The sequence below is a fragment of the Thunnus albacares genome, chromosome 18 (assembly GCF_914725855.1).
Source record: "Thunnus albacares chromosome 18, fThuAlb1.1, whole genome shotgun sequence".
Taxonomy (NCBI): Eukaryota; Metazoa; Chordata; class Actinopteri; order Scombriformes; family Scombridae; genus Thunnus; species Thunnus albacares.
This window is the reverse complement of record NC_058123.1, coordinates 28,385,701-28,411,776: the sequence shown is the minus strand read 5'-3', so window position 1 is coordinate 28,411,776 and position 26,076 is coordinate 28,385,701. Positions and strand designations below refer to the sequence as shown.

Sequence of the window (26,076 nt, the reverse complement as noted above, 5' to 3'; positions counted from 1 at the left end):
AGGCACAATAACAATCAGAGAACTGAAACAAAGCTATTCAACAGATAATGAGGACTATCGTATGGCTCTGTAAAAATGCACCAAAGAAGTTCACTGAATAGTGGAGAGAACAGATTTATTTGAACTTTATTAGAATCTACTGTATTTGCATTTGTGTAATATGAGGTACTGGTTTCCCTTGCCTGCAGAAAATAGTTTTAGCACCTTAAATATTCAAAGATGTAGCACACGTCTGGAGTGAATTTAGATAAATCAACGTGAGGAAATAGACACACAGTTGATTTTCAATACTGACTGTCAATGAATATCATTCAATGGACAGAGCAGAGGTGATGAGGAGGTGATGGGCAGGTATGGCACCAAGGAGAGGAATGTGGAAGGACCAAGCGGCAACCTCTGGGGCTGTAAAATAAAGCCAAAGCCAAAGTGCCAAAAACTGCAGTTCCTTGAATGGCCACTTGAGGCTGGCTCCAAAAGTGAGTCATCCCCCATAGACCCCCATGTTAAAATGCCCAACTTTACAGCAGAAATAAATGTTTACAGCCTGGTACAAAACAGTTTTGGTCTCTATAGCTAATTTCTCCTTTCATGACAACTGTATGGGGGGGTGAATTTTTTTTATAACTCTGAGTGACAGGTCCGCCAGCCACTAGGTGGCTTATTTCAGCCATTCGGCCCGCCTCTTTGCCCATTTTTGATTGGCTGGGAGTTAGGCAGCGTCACGCACAGATGGCGACTGCCGGAGTGGCTCACTGTGAGTTTCAAAACAATGGTGATGGACAGGTTGACAGACGAGATAAGGCAGGAGTCTCCGTGGACTATGATGTTCACGGATGACATTGTGATCTGTAGTGAGAGTAGGGAGCAGGTTGAGGAGAGTCTGGACAGGTGGAAGTATGCACTGGAGAAAGAGGAATGACAGTCAGTAGGCGCAAGACAGAATTCATGTGCATGAATGGGAGGGAGAACAGCAGAATGGTGAGCATGCGAGGAGTGGAGGTGGTGAAGGTGGATGAGTTTAAATACTTTTGGGGTCAACAATTAATAGTAATGGGGAATGTGGAAGAGAGGTGAAGAAGAGAGTGCAGGCAGGGTGGAGTGGGTGGAGAAGAGTGTCAGTAGCGATTTGCAACAGAAGGGTACTAGCAAGAGTGAAAGGGAAGGTTTACAAGAGGTTTATGAGGCCAGCTATGTTGTATTTTGGAGGCACAAACCATACAACTTAGCTAATGACACAGATGAAAAGACAGGAGGTGGAGCTGGAGGTGGCAGAGTTGAAATTCTTTTTGGAAATGGTTTGGAAACAAATCAAGAGAGGTATAATTGAAATGGTTTGAACATGTTCGGAGGAGATATGCTGGTTATTTTGAGAGAGTGATGCTGAAGATGGAGCTGCCAGCCAAGAAGAAAAGAGGAAGGCCAAATAGGAGGTTCATGGATATGGTGAGGGAAGACATGCAGGTGGTTGGCGTGACAGAGGAAGATGCAGAGGACAGGAAGAAATGGAGCCGGATGATCCGCTGTGGCAACCTCTAACGGGTACAGCCAAAAGAAGAAGTCGTCTGTGCAGATCTAAACTGTCAGTGGTTGAGGTGGCTACAGGAGGCTGTGTGGAGATGACTGGCTGCACAGACCACCAAGCTCCAACCTACATAGTGTTTTGGACTACCCAGTGGGTTGGCAAGCTCAAGAACCAAACAACCAGGAAATAAAACCAAAGGAAACTGAGGAAGCAATCAAAGCACAATTGCAATTAACATGTTTTGGAAATAAAAAATAAAGGCCAGAATAGATATGTAAGGCTGGGCAAAGGTAAGGTATTTGCTGCCAAAAATGCTGAGTGGCTCTTTTGTGTGTTGTGTGACTCCCTTTACAACAGATATCAGTTTCACTGGGCCAGCTATATGTACATGCATATCCAGGTGGCACTAAGATGCAAAACTACAGCCATGCTAGTAGATCTGTGAGGTTGTACTGAGGCACAGTGATACTTTGAGCGACATGCTAACATCAGGATGCTAGCATGCTCACAATGATAATATTAATGCTAACATTTAGCAGGTGTAAAGTTTACTATGTTTATCATCTGAGATTAGCGTGTTAGCATGTTAATATTTGCTACTTAGCACTAAACAAAGTACAGCTGAGGTCGATGTCATTAGTTTCACGAGTAATTTCAGTGGTAAAGCTTAGTATTGGAGACATTGAGATTTTGAACTGATGATGGTACTAGGTGAAAAGTGAAGGGATCACCAAAGTTATTACATCATTAATCCTAAGGGGGACATGAATGTCTGTACCAAATTTAATGGCAATCCATCCAATAGTTTTCGTGATATTTCACTTAAAACCACAAACCACAAATGCCAACCACATGGTGGCGCTAGAGGAAAAGTCAGAGGATCACCAAAGTCAATCGGATTCATCTTCTGGGTGCAATCAATGTCTCTTCATTGTAGTCCATTTGTTAGTTGTTGATAATTAGATATTTCAGTCTGGACCAATGCTAGCGTGGTAAAAAGCACCAGTTCTTCCTGTAGGAACCTAAATTCAGTTTCTGGTTTCAGTGTTGACTTAGCTGGTTACAATGTTACAATGTTACAATTTCACAGAGTTAATACAACACAAGCAAGGATCTAGTCAGGAGAGAACAACACGAGCAAGTGCCATAAAGCTAAGTTAGGTCCGATAGGATGTAGGTGCCAACATGCAGTGCATAGAAGCGGATAATAGTTAGTTTGTTTGTTTTTTTAAATTTATTTTATATGACCATCAGGTGCAGAGGTGTCCACGAAAGAGCTGGGTGTTTAGCTTCTTCTTAAAGATCGAGAGGGACTCTGCAGATCGAATGGAGTTTGATAACTCGTTCCAACTACAGAAGAGAAGAGTCTAGCTAGGGACTTAGTGCCCTGTTGTTAGTACCAGGCACCCTTCATTGGCAAAGCGTAGTGAGTGGGAGGGAGTGTAGACCTGAATGGGGGAGTTCAGGTAGGTGGGAGCTGTTTTGTAAGCAAGTGTCAAGGTTTTGAATTTGGTGCGGTCAGAAATTGGGAGCCAGTGGAGGGATATGAACAGCGGAGTGATATGTGCTGTTTTGGACTGATTGAAGACCAGACATGCCACCACACTCTGGATCATATGCAGAGGTTTGAACATGGGGAGACCTACCAGTAAGGAGTTGCAAATCAATACAACCAAGCAATTGAGGCCACGTGAACCTTAAAGGTTAGTTGGTCATCAATCATGACACCCAAGTTTCGGGCAGACTTTGTGGGCATGAGTTGGGCTGATTCGAGCTGGATATTGATCTGTTGTTGTATAGAAGGACTGGCTGGGATGACAAGAACCTCAGTCTTAGCGAAGGTAAGCTGAAGGTGGCGTTCCTTCATCCATGCCACGATATCGGCAAGGCATGACGAGTTCCATGCTGAGACTGTGAGGTCTTCCGGCAAGAACAGTAGTATCGTCAGCATAGCAATGGTATGAGAATACATGGGAGTGGCTCATTGCACCAAGTGAGGTGGCGTATATTGAGAAGAGAAGGGGACCGAGCACTAACTCTTGAGGAACCCCTGTGAGTAATTTCCCCCTCAAACACAACTGGCAGAGTTGTCAAGCACAGGCAACAAAGCCAGTGGCTCCAATGGATGAAACAGTTAACCAACATTATATGACATGAGGGACGAACACACACAATTTACATAGTGTTCTTCAAAGGGAAAGATGGAAAAGTTGGCAGCTTTTTAAATGTGTAGTCTTAAAGGCTTCAGTATGCTTCAAACAAAGTGTCTAACAGCACCTGAAATCCCATTTCCGACAGCAGCATCAGGAATTTTTGTAACTTTCCTGAACAGAAAGTCTGACTAATCTGGCAGTCATGGGCACTTTACATAGCTGCTGACCAGGTGTGAAGAGGTGAGAGAGTGTGTGGTGAATCATCCCCATTTGTATGATTCATCGCATTGAGACTATGGGTGAGTTTTATGGACATAAAACTTATCGGTCCTGATGAATTTTGTACAGTTAACACAAATCAAAAAGAATGTCAGCAGTTATTTTTGCATGTATAACAGTTGAAACTAACAGATTTAAACTTTAAAAATAATTTCAGAAATGAAAAAATACAAAATGCAAAATACTAAACTACACTATGGTGGTGTTTAATGGCAGATGGTTATTGTATGGATCATTGTGATGCTGAGTAAAATCATCAATTACTATTACACGGGTGAAACATTGTGATTACTGGATAATCAGTGTGTCCAGAGAAGTGAATTCAACTTCAAAAGGGTCATCATCTCTTTTGAAGAGATGGTGACTCCAGAGGTGCACCCAGTGAGCCTGGCCATGAAAATACTGTATATTTAGATCACTCTTTTCCCAAGACTCCTGGGATTTCTTGCTGAATATGGAGTTTATAATCCGAGTGGTTACAAGTAGTTACAGAGTATTATATAACCACCTTTATGGTCGCCTGAGGTTATTACTCCGCAGAGTTAGATTGATAATCACATTAGACTGCCATTATGTTTTCACTTCATTATGTATTATTATTGATATTATTTATATTATTTTTATTTGGCTATTATTATTGTATTGTTATTACCATTTATTTCACTGAAAAACTGAAATGTGAATGGTGATTCAAAGGCCCAAAACAAGACTAGTGTGGAGTGGAAGAGAGGGTATATCTGTGTAATGCATCAGTTTCAGCATGTTATTTCTGTGGTTTGAGGAACAGGAGAGTTGTTCTTTAGTTGTTATGTTAGGGTTAAACGCTGCTCTGCAATCTGATTTGGGGTTGTCTGATGATAGTGTTTGTGTGTATAGATTTTGCAGATTTGTTCACACAACTGAACAATGGGCTGCCATTTTAGCATGAAAAAAAAAGTTGATCCAGTTATAGTGCCATGATGATGGTGTTTCAGGTTCAGAGTGTATTTACAACAGTTGCGTGGTAGAGTTAATGAGGTTCGCTGAAGGCATGTTTGTTTCAGTACATAGTAGCCTTCAGTATGTGAACACAGACACACAAGCAGACACATACCATCAATCCACAGGTATTTTTCCCAAGAAAATGGGAGCAGATTTTGACAAGAATTTCTGGGAAATATGGGGATCTCAATTTTCAGTATTCAACCCTAGATGCAGTGAGGGGGGAACTATGACAGCAGGCTTTTTGCCCCACCTTCAGGTGTGGTCATTCAGAACAGGTATAATCATTTTTGCACTTACACGGTCAGACAAAAACAACAAATTCTATTTGGCCATACTGAAGCCTTAATACATGCCTCAAGTTTGCTAATGAGCAAGGTGTTGCTTGATTTGTCTCAGGTTTTCCTACTCCAGGCATTTAAGAGTACTTGCACCCAGTCTGCTTGCACTGTCAACATTTGGTGGATGCTCCTTCCACAACCACGGCAGTTCACATTGCATTATAGGGCATTGCTACAGACAGGAACTTTTCAACCCACAGAGGTCAGTGCAGCAGTACTGCTCTTCCTAGATCTAGAGTGGAGTTGCTCTTTAAATGTGGACAAACACTTGTAGTACTTGGGCAGTGGGTTTTGGCACCAAAGCCTGAGGGTGAAGCTTTGTCAGGGTTGAATTACCTGTCTCCAGATGTTTACTGTCCTTTCAAATTGAGAAAATCATTTGTGGACTGTTCCACTTATATTTACAGTAAAATCTAGAATTTACGTGTAAATTCAAATACAAATGCATTGTTTTCAAAAGATAATTTGGTTGCAGCAGAAGATGACTTTGACAAGTGGCTGCCGTTATAGTTATATGGATTTTGAGTCATCTCAATGAAATACATCAGCCTTCAGTATATTTTCAAAATGACCAGAATGTGCTGTATGGGATATAAAGCTGAAAAATCAACCCACTCCTCTTCAGAAGTTTACCAGATGTACTGTATGTGTTTGAACTTATTTGGACCGTAAGGCAGAGCAGCCAAAGAAATCCATGCCGATGCTGCGGGGGTAGCCTTCTAGCATCTTCAGCGCCACAGGGTCAAACTTCCAATAGTGCGACCCACTCAGGAAATTGGCGTAGCCTGTCAGGATGGGAGAGAAGGCAACAGTCAGCTATGGGTTTGCAGGTTAAAACAATCTCCCGACTTTTATCAGTCACTAGCACAGAGGCACAGAAAACTAATACGAAATTATTATTATTATTATCATTAATATTATTAAATTATTATTTCCCGTCATCCCAGTCCTCACCATATCTGTCCCGAAAACCTGCATCAATTTGGAGGGGCACTCCTCCCCACTCATGCAAGCTGCGCGGGTGGACATCAGAGACTCGATTCTCGCGAGGATTGAAGGGCCAGTAAGAAGTGGACTTGAAGAGGTAGACTTTCTCGACTTTGTCTTCTTCCCACTTCACAGCTGCTTGGATGTCTGTTACGGGAAGACCCAGCTGCTGCACTGAATCTGGTCCTGTTATCTTCCTCTCTGCATCAAACACCCAGTAGTTTCCACCTGTCACGATATGAACATGGACTTAAAACCCAAAATTTGAACTTCATTTACCTGGATTTATTTCACCATTAGTTTTCTTCAAGGCAGTGCCCTAATCCAGAACAAAACATTTACAGCTGGTCTGAAAGTTCTGTAGCAATGATAAGAATAAGAATAACAAAAAATATTTTCATGAATACTTTTTTTTGCACTTTTTTGTGATTGAGCCTATTTTGTCTCATTTTTGTTTTGTCGTCTTCTCTACAATGAATCTTTAGTCACTTCATCCATCTCAAACAGTAACTGAACACTAGACTGAAAAGCCACTTCAGGCTGACCACACTCAATATCACTGATAGATGTGGTTGTAAGTGCTCTGCTGCACCTGTAACCACACTCAACAGTGAAATCACAATGTACTGACGCACCCTTTCCATCACTGCAGTGAGCTAAGAAGTTAAATCACTGGAGGTCAGCAAGAACAAAAATATTTTCAGCTGCTAAGTTGCTTATTTGTCCAGTAGAAAGAGGTTTCAATGTAAACTGACAGCATATTCTGAATTTTTCAGAGTAACCAGGACATTGTTTCAGGAAAGACATTGCTGATGGATGTTTTATGTGTACATTAAGTGCCAGATCACACCAGAAAGTGGCAATGTCAAATTTATTTGTGCATCCTCAGGAGGTGGGTGATCCTACATTCTTAGTTGCATAGCAACTACTTGCGCTCTTGCCCACTAACCAGACAAAAAGGTAACATAGTTAAATCACCTAACACTCCTGTCTCACTGCAAACACCTCTTCTGTGGAGTTGACTTTGGCAGAGCAGGGTTATATAAAATTGGACACAGCTAATAAGATGGCTTCCTCCATACTGGTTAAGAATACAAAAGGTGCCACATCAAGAAATTTTCCACCGTAACAATAATAGTTATATACAGTACATACAATACTGTGCAAAAGTTTTACGCACTAAAAGTTAAGTGAGGATGCTTTCAAAAATAATGGCATCAATTGTTGTTGTTATTTGTCAATTAACATGACGGGGAAATCCCTGTATTTAAAGGGGATGAAATTAGCAAATATGACTAGCCACAACTGGTGCAGCCTCTAACACACCCACTTATAATGTCTTCTTTCTCATCCCACCCTGTATCCACTTGACTGTGGTCTGTGCTGTGCCGCTGGTTTTGCAAAGATTGGGCCCTTTAACTTATATTTTAACTTCTTTCAGCACTTCCAATTTATCTATTTTAAATACCATTTGACCTATTCAACTGTTTCAGTATTTCAATTATTTCATTAATTTCAACTGCAAGTTTTCGGCAGGGAGCAAACTTTTCTTGTTAGTCTCTATTATGACCAACCTCGGAAGAACCAGATGTTGCCAGACTTGTCTTCATACGCAGCATCAATGTTGTCAGGAATGCCCCTCCAGTGGCGTGAAGCCAAGGCTGGATAGCCAGGTTGTAGCTGCCCATCACGGATACGCCAAACATATCGAGACTTAAAGAAGAACAGCTCTCCCCTGATCATGGACACAGCATCAAAGGTTGTTCTGCAGGCATCCGGCTGGGGCACAACGACATACACAGCGGGGGAATTTTTGTGTGTGCACTAACATGTAAGTTGCAAAATACAAAACTGGTGAAATCTTGTAAAAACAGTACATGTAGGTTTGAGGTCCAATCCCAGTATTATTGTCTCACCACTCCAATGCCAATCTCATTGGTCTCTGTCATCTCAGGCGGTGCATGCAGAGGGGGGCCATACAGATACTGGATGCCCCTCTTGTCATCCTCGCTCAGTTTCAGTGGGTAGGAGGTGCTGTAGAAAGGGCACATCACAGCATCCGGCTCCAGAGAATGCTGCAGGCCCAGGACATGGCCAAACTCATGGGCTGCCACTTGTAGGAGATCTGTGCCTAAACGGGACAACAAAGGATAAAGAGACAGTGAGACTAAAATTAGCTGATGAATGTGTTACTCTTTCGGGGAAGTTGTCAATTTAAAGAATTTTAAAACCAGGTTCTTTCAACATAAAGCACAACCACTGTTTACCTTAACATTTTTCACATGTACTTACCCACATCATTGCCCACAGTCCAATGCTCATCATAGTCAAAGTGGACTTCTCCCTGTCTGTGTGTTCGGGGGAAAAAGGCATGGGCGAGGATTCCTCCAGGACCATCAAATGGTAAGTCATCTCCATGCCAGTACCTACACAAGCACATCTATTATGTAATATCACCCCTTTGTAGATATTTCTCTATGCTTAGCATGTTGGAAATCCAGGTGGGAAGATAAAAAGCAAAAATTGTTTAAAATTGCATCATTTAGGGTGTCTGATTTATCCAAAAGTACCTTCTTCCTTTTTATGAGGCACAGTTGAGTAAACATGTGCTCTGTGAAAGCTGAAATGCTAACCTGAACATTACTGCAGTCAGGAGAGAAAAACTTTCCTTTGGTAGTTGCCGAAATTTACATGAACAAGAACAAACCTGCTAGCATTTACGTCAGCCCCTATCTGTGAGCACTTACGGGATTACTAAATTGATGCATTGCATTTTTTTTATCCTCAAAAGTTTATTTTTAGGAGGCATTCATTTGGATTTCTCACTGTGGTGACTATGGTGATTATTTTTATAGCTTGTGTTCTTTTCAAATGAAGTTCTGGGTTTTTAAAAAAATTCTTGTCATTTTGGTAACACTTTAGATCACGGCCTGCAACGTACAGTGTAATTATTCCCAATTTACAATTGTGTCCATTTTTGTGTCACAGTACAGTATGTACCAATACATACATGTAGGTACAAGGGAACAAGATGTGTAGTTAGGGAATAAGGAGGGGACAATCTGGTAACTTACAAAGAATTTATACGGAAGGTATTTTAAAAATAACAGGTACCTCCTCTAATATCACAGGTACAGCATGACCTACTGAGCAACACAGCTCAGCAAGCAAGTTCACAGCTGTTACATACTGTACAGTAACAGGACATCATAAAAATGCTTTTCTACTTACTGCATTCAGAACTACAGAACTCATTACCCCATCTTCCCCTAAACTTCCAGCTTTATTGCTCAGTAACGGTCATACTGTAACCTGTAATAATAGAATAAATGCCTGTGGTTAAGATTCTTATAGTGTAAGTTCTCCTTAAGTTCCTCCCATATGTCAGATTGTTGCTCAGTAGGTCATACATACTGTATACCAGTAATATTAGAAAAGGTAACCATTACTTTAAAAAGTACCTACAGTATAAATTCTTTTTAATGGCCAGATTGTCCCCTCCTTATTCCCTAACTTCACATCTTGTTCTCTTGTACATACATGTATGTATTGCTACATACTGTTAAACTAAGAATTACATTGTAAATTGGGAATAATTACGCTGTAAATTGTGGGCTGTAATCTATAGCGTTACTGTAAATTTTTGTATTTTCAGTATGTACTTAAAGAACATTTTAACAATAAAATATATTTGAATCTTTTTGTAGTATACCTCAGTTAAAAGTACTGATGCACTTCCCCTATATGTGGACCAAACATGGTGTCATGTACAGTATATACAGCAGTAAACACAACCCCATAACTTGCGAGAGTTCAGGAATTTGTTTGGTCTAAAACCACATGTCCATACACTAAACTCATTCTCGGCCACATACAGTATGTGCAAATACCTTTTTGACTGCTGTGTTAATAGTTGTGTGTAAGAAATGTTTGTTGTCTTTTATTTTTATTTCATACTTTCATACTCCTGTTTCCATGTTCTTTGTTAAGTGTTGCCTGACAACTTGAGTGAAGGCTAAAAGCTGAACTGCATCAGTTTCATTATAAAGTTGCTTTCAATAATACAAGAATGGAATGCTTGGTTTTGCAATCTGGGGTGGGCTGATGCCCCTCAGCAGCTCTGGCTGCAACATGTTCTGATCAATTTTTATGATCAAGACCCTGGGGATGAGGTGAAAATATTGTGAAATTTAAGTTCATCAGCACCCACAGAGCTGTCAACCGTGCTCACTCACTCACTGAGTGGCTGCAATAACTTTAATTTAGCAGCTAATTATTCACAAATAGAGAGCAGCTTGATTTGTTTGAACTATTTTGTTATGTTTTCAGTTAAGGGAAGGATCCTTTAAGGGCCTTGCTTTCTCTTTAAAGTGAATATATAATTTAAGATTTAGCTTCCCTCCAAACGCAGTAATCTTCAAATAGTCCCTAACAGCAGAGATGAAAGCGAGTTATGAAAGTAACTTGCACAGGTCAAGTCTCAAACTAAAAAAGGGGCTTGGCAGAGTGGTTATGAGACTGTAATGTGGGTGTAAAGTTGTTATGACATGGAAGTATTGTAAACCAAATTCCAAAATGACTCATCTGAGTTTTAAAAAACGTAGCTGGAGGCACGCTATTATAAATCTTGCCAAACAAGTCCTGTGTTGCATTCATTCATGTTTGTGATATTCTATCGGGCCCGGCTAGGACACATCTGGTTTGGTTTTTCTTTAACAAGAGATCCAAGAGATGCATGTCAAGGTCAAATAACTGAGATTATCTGGAGCAGCTCTGCTCTCTGAAATCTATCATTAAGCAAAATTGTGCCTATTAACAACAAAACTGTGTTCTGGTGCTTGCTGTGGAGCCTTTTTTACCTGTTGAAGTCAATAATGATGTCAGCTTTGTCATTGGTGACCTCTGTGAACCTCAGAGGAGTCACTGCGCTCCACACACCAAATGCCTCCTGTAAGATCCGGCGCACTTTGTCCTCACTCATCTGCCAAGGGAAACGCACAATCCTATTGGATACACACAAAGACAAACACACACACACAGCACTTGTGAAAAAACATATTTGTGTCCTGTAACCATGTTAAATTCCTGCATAGGCTGACTTTCTGTGACTTTCCGTATGTACTTTCAACTTTCCAATAAAGATTTAGGGCTCTCTTTTCATGGAGGCACAATGACTAGTGCAAGCAGCACTCTGGTATTTTCCTGACCTTGAAACTTGCTTTGCCCATCTGCGTAGTATTTTGGTGAGCAACGCAGAGCCATGGTGCAGAGGAGGCTCATTTAGCAGAATGGAGCCAGTTATTGCATTTTGGTTGAAATTTGGTTGAAAAACAAATGTCTCAGGACCACATCTGTTTCTGGAGCAGCATCAATCTACTGCTGTTGCTGCTGTGATTTTATCAACAAGAGCAAACTAAATATTTATTGTACCAGTACCATTACACATGGTCGTTCACTGTGTTTACCTTCATTAAATCACTTGATGCTACCAGGCTGCTACAGAATAACCTCACACACCTCTTCATACATCAAACTGGTTGTGTTATAACTCGATATCCTGCCTGTTTATGAGTTTATGATGGAGATATCAGGTTAGCAGGGCTCATCAGCCTCTTTTTCAACTTTCTTTTCAACAAAAGTTGTGCTTCTTGTTTTATTCTTGAGATGCATTGTGATGCAAACGCTGTTGTGTAACATTAATTACTAAACTTCGTGACCATTTACAAGGTGAACTACATTAGAGTTATGGCTCTATAGTTGCGTCGGTCCAATGCAATCACCAAATATAGCCTTTAAAAAAAAAAAGTTTGATTTCTATTGTTATTATAGCAACTTATAATGAAAAAAAACTACTCTATCTGTCTTTGGGTGCAGATTTGTAGTGATGTGTGTTCATGTCGGCACTCTGAACCATCCAGACATTTCCTCAAGAGAAGCTTTCTGTTTGCTGAGCTGTCGTTATCATGTTTAAATGTGATTGGCTTAGCTGTTTCAGAGCAATGAGAGCAGTGACGTGACTGGCTGAGACAGTATTTAATCATCACCACACCTACTGATCTATATCCACCTTCACTCAGCCCTTTTGCACTTTGCATTGCTACACATACATGAAACAAAATAGCAGGTGCGCATGGAGACGCCCACACAGTCCTACCACACGTGTCGTTGGCACTTGCGCGGTTAAAATATGGCCATGTGTATCACAAGCTTGTCGTTGAGCTTGCGCATTTAAAACGTGGCCATATGTATCACTTCATGTCTACCTCCCATAGCAGCTGGGAAGTACTGTCTTCATGTCACGAGTGAATGACACAAAAGGTAGACTAAAAAAGTAGAATTACCAAAAAGCACTTTAATTTCATAATAATTACCAAAAACACTAAAATACCACAAAATGTATAGGAAATATAGTACATACAATTGTTGAACCTGCTGACACATGCTGCCATGGATAAAAGCGCTCATGTGAAAGCCTTGAAATTCCAAGTCTAGTGTGGATTGGTAGTATCTTTTACACTGCATGATTGTAGCCTGTAGCTAAAGTGTACACCATCAAAATTTAAAAAACACATTTCCTGGAGAAAATGCATGTGATTGCTGAAAGCAGAAAGTTACAGCCTGCTTAAGAACAGTGTATTATAACAATGCATTTCACAGTTGGAATTATAAATTGTAGGAAGAAAAGAAGGAGTGTTACAAGCACTGTGAAATAAGGAGAGAAGAGAAAAGGTACAGTAACTACAGATTTACTCTGACCAATCCTAATTCTACTTTATTGTTACACCCAAGCCAACTTGATTTGTGCTGACATAGTCACGGTACTTAGTAAGTATATTTTTACAAAATACTTGTCTATATTTTACTTTTAGGCTAACTTGGTGAAATATAATTATATCATGCAACTACCTGACACTGAAGTACTTTGCAAATCATTATATCTGGTATCGGTGACAGTCTTACTTCCATTAATACTCAAAATTTCCTGTAACACAGCTCCAGAACCATATTAATTGATTACATTAAAACAGGAAAAAAAAATGTTGTATGTTCAAACAAGTAAGTAAGACAGCTCTGAACCATGCATGACACATGCATATACACATTTATTGAAATTTATTGAAATTTATTGTAAATTTTTTGGTACAAGATATAAAACCTCCACACTAGACTCTCCAACTACAATAAATAAACCATACAACAAAACAATATCACAAACAAACAATAATTTCACAAATAATCAAAAATCAGCATTATAATTATACAAAATATCCTTTGTTGACCAGAATGTATTCTTTTCAGAGGAACACTTTAGTGGGAATAATTTTAATAATTTTAATGAGTTCCCTCTTAAATCATACCTATTATTCCAAAAGTGGATTCCAAAAGTGGATGACAGAACTATCAGCCATTACACCTATATCATTTTTCTCTTCCACTCGCTGAACTATCCAACTGTACCATTAACTATGTTATCATTTGAATTCCCAGTGTGTAAATGTTTACATTTTTCTGGATCTTCTTGCAGATGGGCTGTGTCGGTGTCCTTTGTAATTATTCTAAATATTTTTGTGTCGTCCAGAAAAAAGAAATGCATGAGATTATATAACACTTGGTAAATCATTTATATAGACAAAAAAAGAGTACAGGGCCCAGCACGTGTCCCTGTGGAATTCCAGAGATCATCAGTTTCCAGCCTGAAGTGGCACCATTTACACATCTGCTGCTTCCTATTATGTATGCAGTCTGTAACTCTGTTGTCTATGCAATAGGATTATAATGAGGAACTGTATCAAAAGCTTTTTTGAAGTCCATATATGTGCAATTGACTGACTGTCCTCTATCCAAAGCTGCTGACCACTTATCAAGAACCGTGAGAAGTTGAGGTGTAGTCAGTCTTCCAGATATAAATCCATACTGCTTATTGCTAAAAAGTCTGTTTTCAGATGGTCAACATTGTACAGTATGTCTTGATTAGATTTTCCATTGTCTCATATACTACAAATGTCAGACTAACTGGCCTGTAGCTTCCCGCTAATGATTTGTTTCCTTTTTTTGAAAATTGCACCGATTTGTGCTTCTTTCCATTCACAGGGTAAAATTGATTCTTTAAACAATTGATTATATAATACTGTTAGATATTCAGCAATCACACCATTCCTTTAAAATCCTAGGATGTATCGCATCTGAACATGGTGATTTATAGATGTTAATATTCTGTAGAAGCAGTTTTGTATCAGTAGTTATTATAAAACGTTCTATTTGCTGAACTTCCAATCTTGGCAATTCAGGTATGTGCCCTTCAGGTTTGTTCACAAATACACTGCTTAAGTATTCTGACAATATTTCTGCCTTTTCTGTTTTTGGGGAGTTATTATTACTGTGATATAATTCTCCTGCTGATGTTTTCATTTTTGTCCTGTACAAATGCAGCTGCTCTGTTGTTTTTACATCCTGAATCTGTTAAATCCATTTGTTAATATAGTTGTTTTAACCTAAATTTAAACCAGGGACAGGAGCTGCAAATCTGTTTCATCTGATGCATTGCCTTTCCATATGTACCTATGTTTATTTGCATTACTGGTATTGTCCCTCTTAAATAAAATAACAAATATATAACCCCATTCCATGCTTCCCAATGTGTTTGATCATGAAATGACTGCACAAGGTCAATTCAGTTAAGTTTATGAACCCTGATACTTTGTAAAGGTCTTAAAACTCTCATCTGTCAAGCAATGCAGCACAGCAGTTCTCAACATAGATTTAATGAAGCCATTTCTCAGTTTACATTTTCACACTTCTTCCCATGCATGGTTTTACTTTTATCCCAAATCAGTTTGATCCAAGTGTTTAAAATGTATACTGATTTCAAAAAGCAATACGTAACAAAGTAAGCCTATATGCATACATGGTGGTCATAACCCTCAGTGTTCAGTGATCTTGTGATATTGTGTTAACAGACAGTGATTAGAGAATGGGTTCCTTCTTATTGTTCAGCTGTGTGGACGAGCTCAGACACATCAGACAGGATGTAATCCGAACTTCTTTACCTCTGGCAAGTATCACTGACAGTGTTAAGAGACCCTTCTCACTTCAAACAGATGATGAGCTTACTGCTGTGTAAGGAAACTCGTGTCAAAAATGAAAATTAGAAGTCAGCAGAGTTTGAACATACTGCCTTGCTGTGGTGTACACAGTTAAACCCCCCACCCCACCCCCACCCTGAAACTAATGACATTCCCATCAGCCTCAACTGTAATGTAATGTAATGAGTAAAAAATCAGCAGTTAGTTTAAACAAATCTTATATAATAATATAATAACATATTGAACAGATACAGAATGAATGAACATAGAGGTGGACTGGAATAATATCATTTGGTACAGAGTCTCTTTTTGACTTGTGTTGTTTTTGTTTGTTGTTATTGTTTCTATTCTTTTAGTTTATTTTTTTACATTTCTTTTAGTTTTAAGTTTGCTGTTATTTTTGTTTTGTTTTGTTTCGTTTCCTATATATTTTATTTTGTTATTTTAACATGTTCGAAATTTTTAAAAAAAAAAAAAAGTGTTCTGTGCTAATTGATAAATGTAAGCGAGCTATGATGCTAAACTAACCTGATGAGCACAGTAAACATTACTTCTGAAACATCAGTGTATCACTGTCACCATGTTAGTAGCCTATGCGGATGTTAGCATTTAGCTTAGCACTGCCGTGCCTAACTATAACCTCAAAGAAACCCCATGGGCCATAGACTTTTGGTCTTGTTTTTAGCTAGCTGCATGAAAAATATCCGGGTATGACACCACTTAGCCACAAAATCTGTAGGCCAAAACTAAAAATAGTTTTTGGCCACATGGGGGCAGCATAACAAGGCATATTATTACCCTGTGAAGTTGATGTGTGTTAGCGAACAGTTGCCTACATCCAGCAGACACAGAACAACATTATCATTCTTTTAGAGTCGTGTTTCTAGCCACCTGGTGATTATTAGTCTAATATTCTCTCTCCCTTTAAGCATTTTTTTTAGTCTCTATCAACCCCTGAGAGAAACATCTCAGGGGGTTAGTGCTAAATGCTTCACTATATTCACCACTTAACTGCTAACTTTGGCTGCTCTTCAGTGCATTTCTTCTGAAAAATTGTATGCTGCTGCTGGAAACACGGTTGATGAGAATAGACTGAACCAAAACAAGCCACTAAAAGTTCCATAGGGCTGAAAGGACAACAGTTATCAGTACACACAGTGAAATGTACCAGAAACTGGATGAGCATTCCCACGGATCCCAGTATTCATGTTATATGATGTTTTGATTTTGCATGTAGAATAGAAGTTTTATTTTTAAATCAATGTTTCTTCTTACTGGCAAAAACACCAGTGTCTCAAGTTTTTCTTGAATGTTTACTGCCCACTGCTCACACATAGATACTTTACAGGCTCAGTTACACTGTTGAAGCCCACGGAGCGCAATCTGTTTGTCATCCTATTCAAATGTTTTCTTGAGTTTACACACTGCACAATAAAAAGAGTCTGTGTAGACTGTTAACACAAGAACATATGCACACACACAAAGTATTTCAGAATGAGGCTGACTTGATTCAGAACTCTACTTTTGTCACACTTACCACCCTGATAAACTCATAAATAACAGAGTATCTACTACAATCATTATTGGGTAATCTAACTTTTAATTACAGGATGATTCCAGAATTTACGAGGCAGCTGGCAGCCCTACTTCACTGCTTTCACAAACTGAATCTTCAAACAATCTACACCACAATGCTTCGTGCAAAGTTAAAATGTAAACACATTTTCATGTAACTAACAATTAGCTCCTTACTAAACTTGATCCTTCAGTTTTGTTTTGCTCCAACATACTGAAATGGATTTGTTTCTCTGGAGGTCATGACACCCTTGAGCCAAACTGCAAAGAGAAGCTGTCTATTAACTGTGATTTAAGACAGGCAGACTTTGACTTTATTTATCTTGTAATATATTCAGCTAATCACCAGGGAAAAAAAACACATGAAACATTTCTTAGTCATTGTCGAAAAAGTTCACATTAGCTGTAAAACTGAGTCTTTCCAATGTATTTACAGACAGAATGTTTGTGTTTCTTACTTGTAAGTGAGGTCAGTATTCTCCCAGCGCCCTCCAAAGAGTGCAAATCGCTTCATGCGCTGCTGTCTGCTCAGTCCTCCCGTCTCCTTCAGGTTGTAGTATGACAGGCTGACCTGTGTTAAGGTGGGATAGTCCGGGACTCCACAGCGAGGACGCTTCCAGAACTCTGTGTCATTTTTTGGGGGCAGTGCAGACTTCAAATGGTAATCTTCATTGAGCGTGTCTTGTTCATGTCGTCCCTTCTTCAGATCAACATGACTGTTGCTGTGAGGCCATCCCTGCAAACACAGGCACAGTCATTGAGGACAGATACAGACAACAACCATCTGTATTATTTTAATTACTGATTTATTAGCCGTGTGCTTTAAATGTGAATTTAACAAATCACTTCATGAATTGTTTTTATTGAAATTACTGTTTCTGTTTACTTTAACAATGATTACCTGCTTAACAAGTCCAGAGTAATAAGGTGGACACACCACACCTTCCATACAGAACAATTAAGAGAGACTGGGAAATAGCAAATGTGGACAGACACTGAAAAGCAAGTTCCAGTCCTGCAGAGATATAGCTTCAGCATTAGACCCAACCTAGAACTGCACTAGGTAGGCACTAACAATTAATTTAATTATAAATGATCAATTTCTTTTTTGGATTAACTGATTCATCGTTTTGTCAATAAAAATAGTGAAGAGTGCCAGAATTTTCCATAGTTCAGATTTAAATAACATGTTTGTCAGACCAACAATCCAAAACCCAATAATATGTCAGATGATATAAAACAAAGAAAAACAGCAAATCCTCTCAAGCTGGAACCAGAGAATGTTTCTGTATGATGAATGAATTAAGTGATTCGTTGATCAAAATTGTTGGCAACTAATTGTCTGCAGATTGAGTAAGACTTTTATTGTCTCACAGAGCCAGACTTTTGCTTAAATTATCTGTTCCACACTGCTCCCGAAGTGCTAAAGAGCCACATACTTTCAGTGGAAAAGATCTTCCAATTTACAGTCAAAAGGCTCAACCAGTGAAGGAGTGTTACAAGTACAGTGGCACCATTACAATGACTAGACAGTCTCATAACAAAATGATGGTGACTGTCCCAGTAACAACACTCTACAATGTCTCGTAGTGCGAGCTTCCCTCCGTGCAGGCAAGGACATCTTGTTTACCAAAAATGAACTGTATCAAACACAGTTTTAATACTTTTCTAGTAACCCTGTGATTGACCATCAGTCACACAGACTTTTTTCTTGTCCATGAAGGTCTTTGTTTTAGTTGTAAACCCATGGGGCCAAACTTAGGTGGGTCTCACAGGGAGCAGGCTAGACTATGACTTAGAATAGTTGCATAAATTATCTTAGAGCTATCATTCAGACCTTCACAAGTACATTTTATCATCTTTCACAATTTAAACACCTAACCCCACTCCAATCTACTGGCTGCAGCAAGGGATAGTTGATTTTAAATACACAGCTGCTAAATTTGACTGATGGCATCCTTTAGGGCTGATGGGACTTACCAAATATTGATATAATTTGAGGATATTTGGCGGTAAACTCTAATGATCTTAGTTTATTGTGACATTTTTGGACTCGATTCAGGCACTTTCCTTTTCCTCTTGATCGTCTTCGTGCTGTCATAAGGCTGTGGAGTTGTTGTGCTGAGTTGTACTGATTCAGATTTGTTGACTGATGTGTCAGTTGGACCAGAAGTCACTGATGTAGGTATACTATATGTAACAAATATATATGAATTCTCTTTTCGTTCTAATATTGCCTCTAAAAATATACTTAATGTAAACCTGTAGAGGTGAGGGGGACTGCAGAGTTGGTGATAATTCGTCACTATAAGCAACTACTTGACACATTATACATAGTCATTTGATCCATTGTTAATATAAAAATATTGATTAGAGCAGCTTTAAGAAACTTCAAGAGCTGTAGTCAGATGAGAGTCTAAGCTCATAAATCCATGTGATGACAGCAGCTTATGAATGTCATATGCTGCTATGCTGGGTGGCCAACCTTCCCCACACAATGAAGTCAGTTACTTGCTGATACAGTTTGATTTCTATTCTGCTGACATGACTGTTTCAAGCCAGCAGGGTCGGCTATTACACTAGCTTATAATTGTTGGTACAATTCAGGTTCAGAGTCGCTGAGTGGGACATTTTAAGACAAGAAGACAACAAGCTTGACCGCAAAAAATACTGTAGCTGAGAATGAGCAGGAGGGTGGAAATTATTAGGTGAGAACTGTAACGGGGATGGTGAATCATTGTCTTGTATCACTATTTGAGATGAATGTGATTCAAAACATGGAAAGTATTACTGTCATTCATTCTGGAAAACATGTTTGTGCTGTTTTCATCTGATATCAGACCACCTACAGTTTCACTGCTTTGAACTAATGTAATAAAATGCTTGTCAGAATGAACCTATGATATATGAATCTACACTAGAAAAGTTCCAACAACCACTAATCTGCCAGCTAAGACAAACACCTGTGCTCTTTGTTCTGCAAAACTAGGGATAAAACAAACAGGATTATTCTCTCTCCACAGACAAAGGGACCGTTTTAGCTTCGAGTTACCTTAACCTAGCAACCTAAACAAGTCCCCACCCCTCAGTGCAGAGTCTAATTAAACAGTATAATTTATTGATTAATTGTCCTTCATGACTTTAAAGCAAATAAGACCATGAATGAGAGGAATTTCCTGCTTAAACAAAGCTTCAAACGTGCTCTAATGTACAAGGATTATGGCTTAACACAGATGTTTGTTCAAACACTTGACAATCAAAAGCCACGCTGGTTCTCAGACAGCCTTGAAAAACAACAAAGTCTCTCGAATTAAGTCAGGTGTGCCATCTGGGCCAAATCAATCCGTTCATTATGCTGTCTAGAGAAGAGAAGTGTGCCTTAGTGCTTAAAGATGGGTAATTAATGGGCCACAAATCACAAGTGCCATTCCTACGACACCTAAATATGTCTAATTAGAGTCCATACTATATATACTTTCTCTACACCCATATATTTCTAATCAGGGTTAATGAGGCTGGAGCATCGCCCAGTTGTAGTTAGTTGAAAGGCAGGGAAAAAATAGCAAAAGAGCATTATAACGCATCTCTGATTAACCATGTCTAAACTTAATTTTGGCACCTGCATGGCTTTGAAATACTTAAAGTCCCCTTGACTAAAAAATGTGTTTTGCTTCCTTTTACTTCCGTCGAATGTTTGAGCCCCACTGTGCAGAATAATGTGCAGTTTGTTTTCACATGCATCAGCTAAAAGGAGAAAGTTTCTCTGTGCTCACCCTAAATCTCAGTGTAACACCTAAACGCACCAGCAGCATTATTGTGACATCAGAACTTATTTGGAGACTACATTTACATTTACATTTACATTTTTCGTTTGGCAGACGCTTTTATCCAAAGCGACGTACATCTGAGACTGATACAACACAAGCAGGGATCTAGTCAGGAGACAACAACACAAGTATGTGCCATAAAGCTTAAGCCTGAGTCTGATAGGACGTAGGTGCCAACAGGCAAGTACGTTGTCCAGTATGAAAACTGTGTGATGTGAAAACTTGAAGCCTCCATTGCACATAAACTGAGAATGGACTTTACAATGAAGTAGGACACATCTTTTGTCCAGCAGTTAAACTTTTGAAATGAACGTACATATTCATAGATAGAGATATGATGTCATCAGGGTCATCAGGGTTATCTTGGCCCTGATGATGTCATCAGGGTTATCTCATCCGAGTGAGTTTGAGACGTTTTTAATAGAAAGCTCAATATATTGTATTATTTTACAATATTTTAAAAGTGGTTTACTCCAAAAAGTTAAGTTTGAAGTTTTCCTCACTTTATGACATCACATATACTGTATGTGTTTTGTATCTGCTTGTTCTAACCCTTAACTGAAGCTATATGATGCTTACACTAACGGAAATGTCAGATGTTTCAGTTGCTGCATCAGTTCATCAAAGGAAAAATTTCTAGTTCTCTTCTGAATAATTCTAATACATTTGTATATATAAGAAAATGTTGAGATTAGTGTTGAAACTAATGATTATTGTCATTATTATTAATCTGTCACTTATTTTATTGATTGCACATTGTGTCTATAAAATGTGAAAAATACCAGGGATGCACGTATGTATGATCAAGAAAGACAATATATGAAGGAAGAATTTAGGAAGCCTTAAAACTTTAATGAATTTGCCAAGTGGGTGGAGCAGGATTAATGTGTAGGATTTAATCTCTGGTCCACACTCCGTAGCAGAAGGTGGCGGTAATGCACCTAATACGCTGGTTGCCAACTGCCGTTATAAACCAAAAAGATTTTTTTTTTTCCCCCCCAAACAGAGTGGTACATCCTGTCAGCCAAAGTGTTTCCTATCTGTGCAGCCGAACTTAGCAGCACCTCAACGGGTTGCTTCTGCCTGACGGTCCCGGTGCTTCTTCCGCAGTCTCCACCTCACTCAAGCTGCCTGTCAGACCCACTGCTTCTTCCAACTTTAACTTGAATAACAAACCAGGGCTCGGTGCTCCGGTTGGATCCACATTGAGAGCCGGGTCTAACGTTAGCTGAGAGGCTAGCGGAGCGTTAGCCGCAGCATGACCAGAGGAAAGCACAGCCAGCTAGCCTCTGCTAGCCTCCCAGCTAACGTTAGCCCCGGTTCTAATTGTGGATCCAACCAGGGCACTGAGCCCCGGTTTGTTATTAAAGTTAAAGTGGGAAGAAGCAGCGGGTCTGACGAGCAGCTTGAGTGAAGTGGAGCCTGCGGAGGAAGGACCGGGACCGTCAGGGTGAAACAGTCTGTGGAGGGAAGCACAGTCAGGCGGCGGAGGGGTTGGCAACAAATCAGCCTGTCATAATCAGCAGAAATGGCCGATGACCTGCGTGAAAATACCATTACCCAACTTCTTAGAGCCTAAAGTGACATTTTCAGATTGCTTGATTTGTCTGACCAACGGTCCAAAACCCAAGGATTTTCAGTTTATCATTTATGACAAAAAAAGCAGTAAATCTTACCTCTGAGAAGTGAATGATTGCTTGAAAGATGACTGAAACAACTTAACTGATTATTAAAATAGTTGCCTATTCATTTTATGATGTCTAACTAATTGTTGACTTGTGTTATTATTATTATTATTATTATTATTATTATTATTAATGATTAACTAATTGACTAATCGTGTCAGCTCTAGTTGAGATCTTCACTGTAAAATAAACTTATGCTAGTTTGAACACAGCTCTCATGCACAACATGAGCACATAATAATAGACCAACTGATTTGTCTGGCAGGGTTGAAGAGGTTTTAACCACTTCAACAAAGATGAAGCCACAGGCCACAAGTGTATGGGCAAGTTTTCATTTAAAAAGCATAAGCACAAAATCACATGACCCTGAAACAAAGTTTTTTCTATGTCGGGGGAATCCAGGAGATGGAGCTAACATGTCACTACAGGACACTGTGGCTGTGGTTGTGGACGTGCCCGAGCTTCAACCCAAATTAAGTGCTGAGCCCGTCTACAGAGTAGAGCATTGTTGTTTTATTTAATAGGTGTCATCTGTTACATTGGGGAGTCTTTGTTGATGTCACTCAAACATGTAAATACAAAGTGTGCATGCAGGTATGAGCATGCACAAGACTGCAAAAATGTGCACCACTAACAAACACACACTGGCACAGAAATCTATTTTACAAACCTCCATAAAGTTGCATGACACACACTGACCAGATGTCTGGAAATTCCCACTTCAGTCATGACATCAGTGTGTCTGCACCATAACATGGGGGTGTGTTATGAGAGGTTTCAAGGATGCTGATCTGACATTATTGTGAATGACTAACTTCAAAACTTGCAGCAACAATACATGTGCAGAATCTGATCTGACTCCCTAAACCACCACACTACAATTGTGATAAGATGTACTCCCACGGACATTCTCGGGCAGATAAAATGTAGTCCAAACTTTAGATAAATAATGTACATGAATTCTCTCAAAGGTAAATATTTAATCGCAGAAGCTCCCAGATATCAGCAAGTATTCTGTGTTTTGTGCACACATACAAGTACCAAGGGGGTGGAATGTTTGCAGGATGAAGAGTGGATAAGAGACTGATCCTCCACTGTAAACATCCCTTACTAAACCTCTTGAACCTCTCATTAAACATCTTTGACTTTACGTTCATAGATTTCCACATAAAATGCACTTATAGAGCAACTTCTGAATATGCCAATAAACAAATTATTAGCAAACTAGAAAAGCAAACATAAATTATTTACTTGTAGTCACAAAGGGTCTTATGGGGTGGCTTCATGCATGCTGTCAGGGCTTGACTGAATGTTGGGGAAGATTAATCTGTCAGCAGCAAGTCTGGTTTGACTATGAAGATTAAGTGCTTAAATATCTTGGATCATATAATGAATACTGATGTTTGGTTGTGTTTGCAGCGTCGTCCTGTTTGGTGTGGCTTGTTGTTTTCTCGCTGAAACTCAGTATAATATGCGTACAGAAGTCTCAGTGGCAGGTTGCTCAGTTTCTGAGTGTCTGTTTGCCTGATGTGCTTCTTTCTGAGTGGCTGTATCTGCTGTTTTCTGCTTTTCTGCTCGAGTCAGCAAATGAGCAGATTTTTTAGCTTCCACAGACTGCCAGATGACTTGCCTGTGCCTGCATAATGTGAATCTTTCAGTCATGCTGTAGACAGCCACACCGGAAACCTGGCCTGGCATCCATCAAGTTGCAAAAAGTTTGACACAAATGACTGTTCTGTTTGGATATATAGTGCAATGACACAATATGCACAATGCTTTGTTTGTTGTTGTTTTTTCCTGAAAGAAAAGGAATGGTTGATTCTAATCTACAAAGACATCCGATCTAGTACAAACACTGCTATTGCATCACAACCACAGCACCATTGAGTTCCTCGAGGTCAATAATCCTTTAAGGCACCAGCTTTCAATGAGAAACTTCACATCTTTAATAGCATATCAGCCAGATAAATCAAGCTTATTATGAAGTGGAAAAGCATTTGCAGTGCATGGCAGGCCTCCGTTTGAACTAAAAGTTGACATATAGCCTTGCATGAAACTGCCGTTTGAAATTCTGCCTTTTATTACAACTGAGCACATAAAAAGCAGAGCACAATTTCACCATTTTTTAGCAGTTTTATGAGAAACATGTCATGAAAGTGCTGACTAGGACCATTACACCCATGTGTAAAGTCCTTACATTGGTTGCCTGTGAGTTTCTGTATTGATTTTAAAATTCTTTTACTTGTTTTTAAAGCACTTCATGGTCATGCACCAGCCTACCTGTCTGACATGCTTTCAGTGTATGAACCAGGACAGTCCATCAGGTCCTCTGGCACGAGGCTTTCAGTTGTTCCAAAGCGCAGGAAAGACTTTTGGTGAAGCACCGAGCTGTTGGAGCAGTCTGACGAGGATCTGAGAGCAGCTGGAAGTGTTGATATAAGCCTGGCTTTTTAATTAGAATTATTATGGCCATTATTTATTTAAGTACATATTTCTTATATTCATGTTTTAAAATGTTCTATTCCCTCTCACCGATTGTATTTGTCCTTGTCTATTTTACATTATTTTTATTTTATTTTTTTATCTGTTTTATTGGTTTTATTACTTTTATTTCATCATCTCTTTCTCTTGTGCATTAGTCTCAATTTGTTTTACTGTTTACATTTGTTCTGTCTTATTACCAGCTTGTCAGTCATTAGTAAAGAACTTTGAAATGCACTAATTTGCACGAAAGATGCTATACAAATAAAGTTTGAGTGATTGACTAAGTCAACAAATTCAGTATAATGTAATTCCTCTGTATACCATGACCTGTGCCTTTAACTCCATTTCTCTATTTCTGTTATACACACTCACCGCATCCTGCACGAGGCTGCGTGATCTCTGGCAGCTAAAGTAACGTTTCACTCACCTGTAGTTGCTTGTACCTGCTGACGGCCGTCCGCTCCAGCACTGGCAGAGAGTGAACGCAGAGCAAGAGGTGCAAAGGCAAGATGCTGCTGCAAAACACGACAGCCTGCATCATGTCCGCACAGACACAAGCTGAAACAATGACACGGTGTGCAGAGAAGAGAGCAGGAGCTTTAATGAACGCTGCCGCCGCCGAGCTGTGGAAGACGATGTGTTGTGGAAATCAATGACTGCAGGGGGATTTCTTTGTCCTCTTCAAATGACACTTTTTACAAGCTCCCAAGTGCTCAACTACACTGCACACGTCAGTTAACCCCTTTTACTCCAACTGTACAACGACTAATGGAAATGTGCAAAAACGCTTCATAAATTTGACTCTTGCCGGTGTTTTAACTGACAGAAAGTACTTAGTTTTCAGCGTGTAGTTTTGTGTGTCAAACTTTTTTTTTTTCAATCATTTCCCAAAGGTAACTGCTGTGTAACTGTTAATTCGGGGTTATGTAATTTGGTAGTCTACAGGAAATGAGCTCATTGTGAAGATTTTCAGAACTTAATTTGCTTATTTGTAGTTTGACACACAAAACTACACACTAAAAACTAAGTATTTCCTGTCAGTTAAAGAATTGTGACGTGTGTAATTTAAAAGAATTTTTGTTTCTGTTTTTTCCTACAAATTGTCATAGTCCAAACATATGGGTAATTGTGTGGTTTCCATTGTTAATACTTGCATTAA

The 26,076-nt window shown here is 39.3% G+C and overlaps 1 protein-coding gene across 1 annotated transcript; it reads right to left on the bottom strand.

Moving 5' to 3' along the window:
- Nucleotides 1-651: 651 nt before the first annotated feature.
- Nucleotides 652-26,076, bottom strand: LOC122968760 (stromelysin-3-like). The gene is made up of 8 exons (XM_044334221.1): nucleotides 25,345-26,076; nucleotides 17,380-17,657; nucleotides 11,123-11,266; nucleotides 8,556-8,689; nucleotides 8,180-8,394; nucleotides 7,838-8,042; nucleotides 6,231-6,491; nucleotides 652-6,061 (listed from the first exon to the last, which is right to left on the bottom strand). Exons 1-8 carry the CDS (start codon nucleotides 25,456-25,458, stop codon nucleotides 5,934-5,936), a joined length of 1,479 nt encoding a protein of 492 aa, XP_044190156.1. The 5' UTR covers nucleotides 25,459-26,076; the 3' UTR covers nucleotides 652-5,933.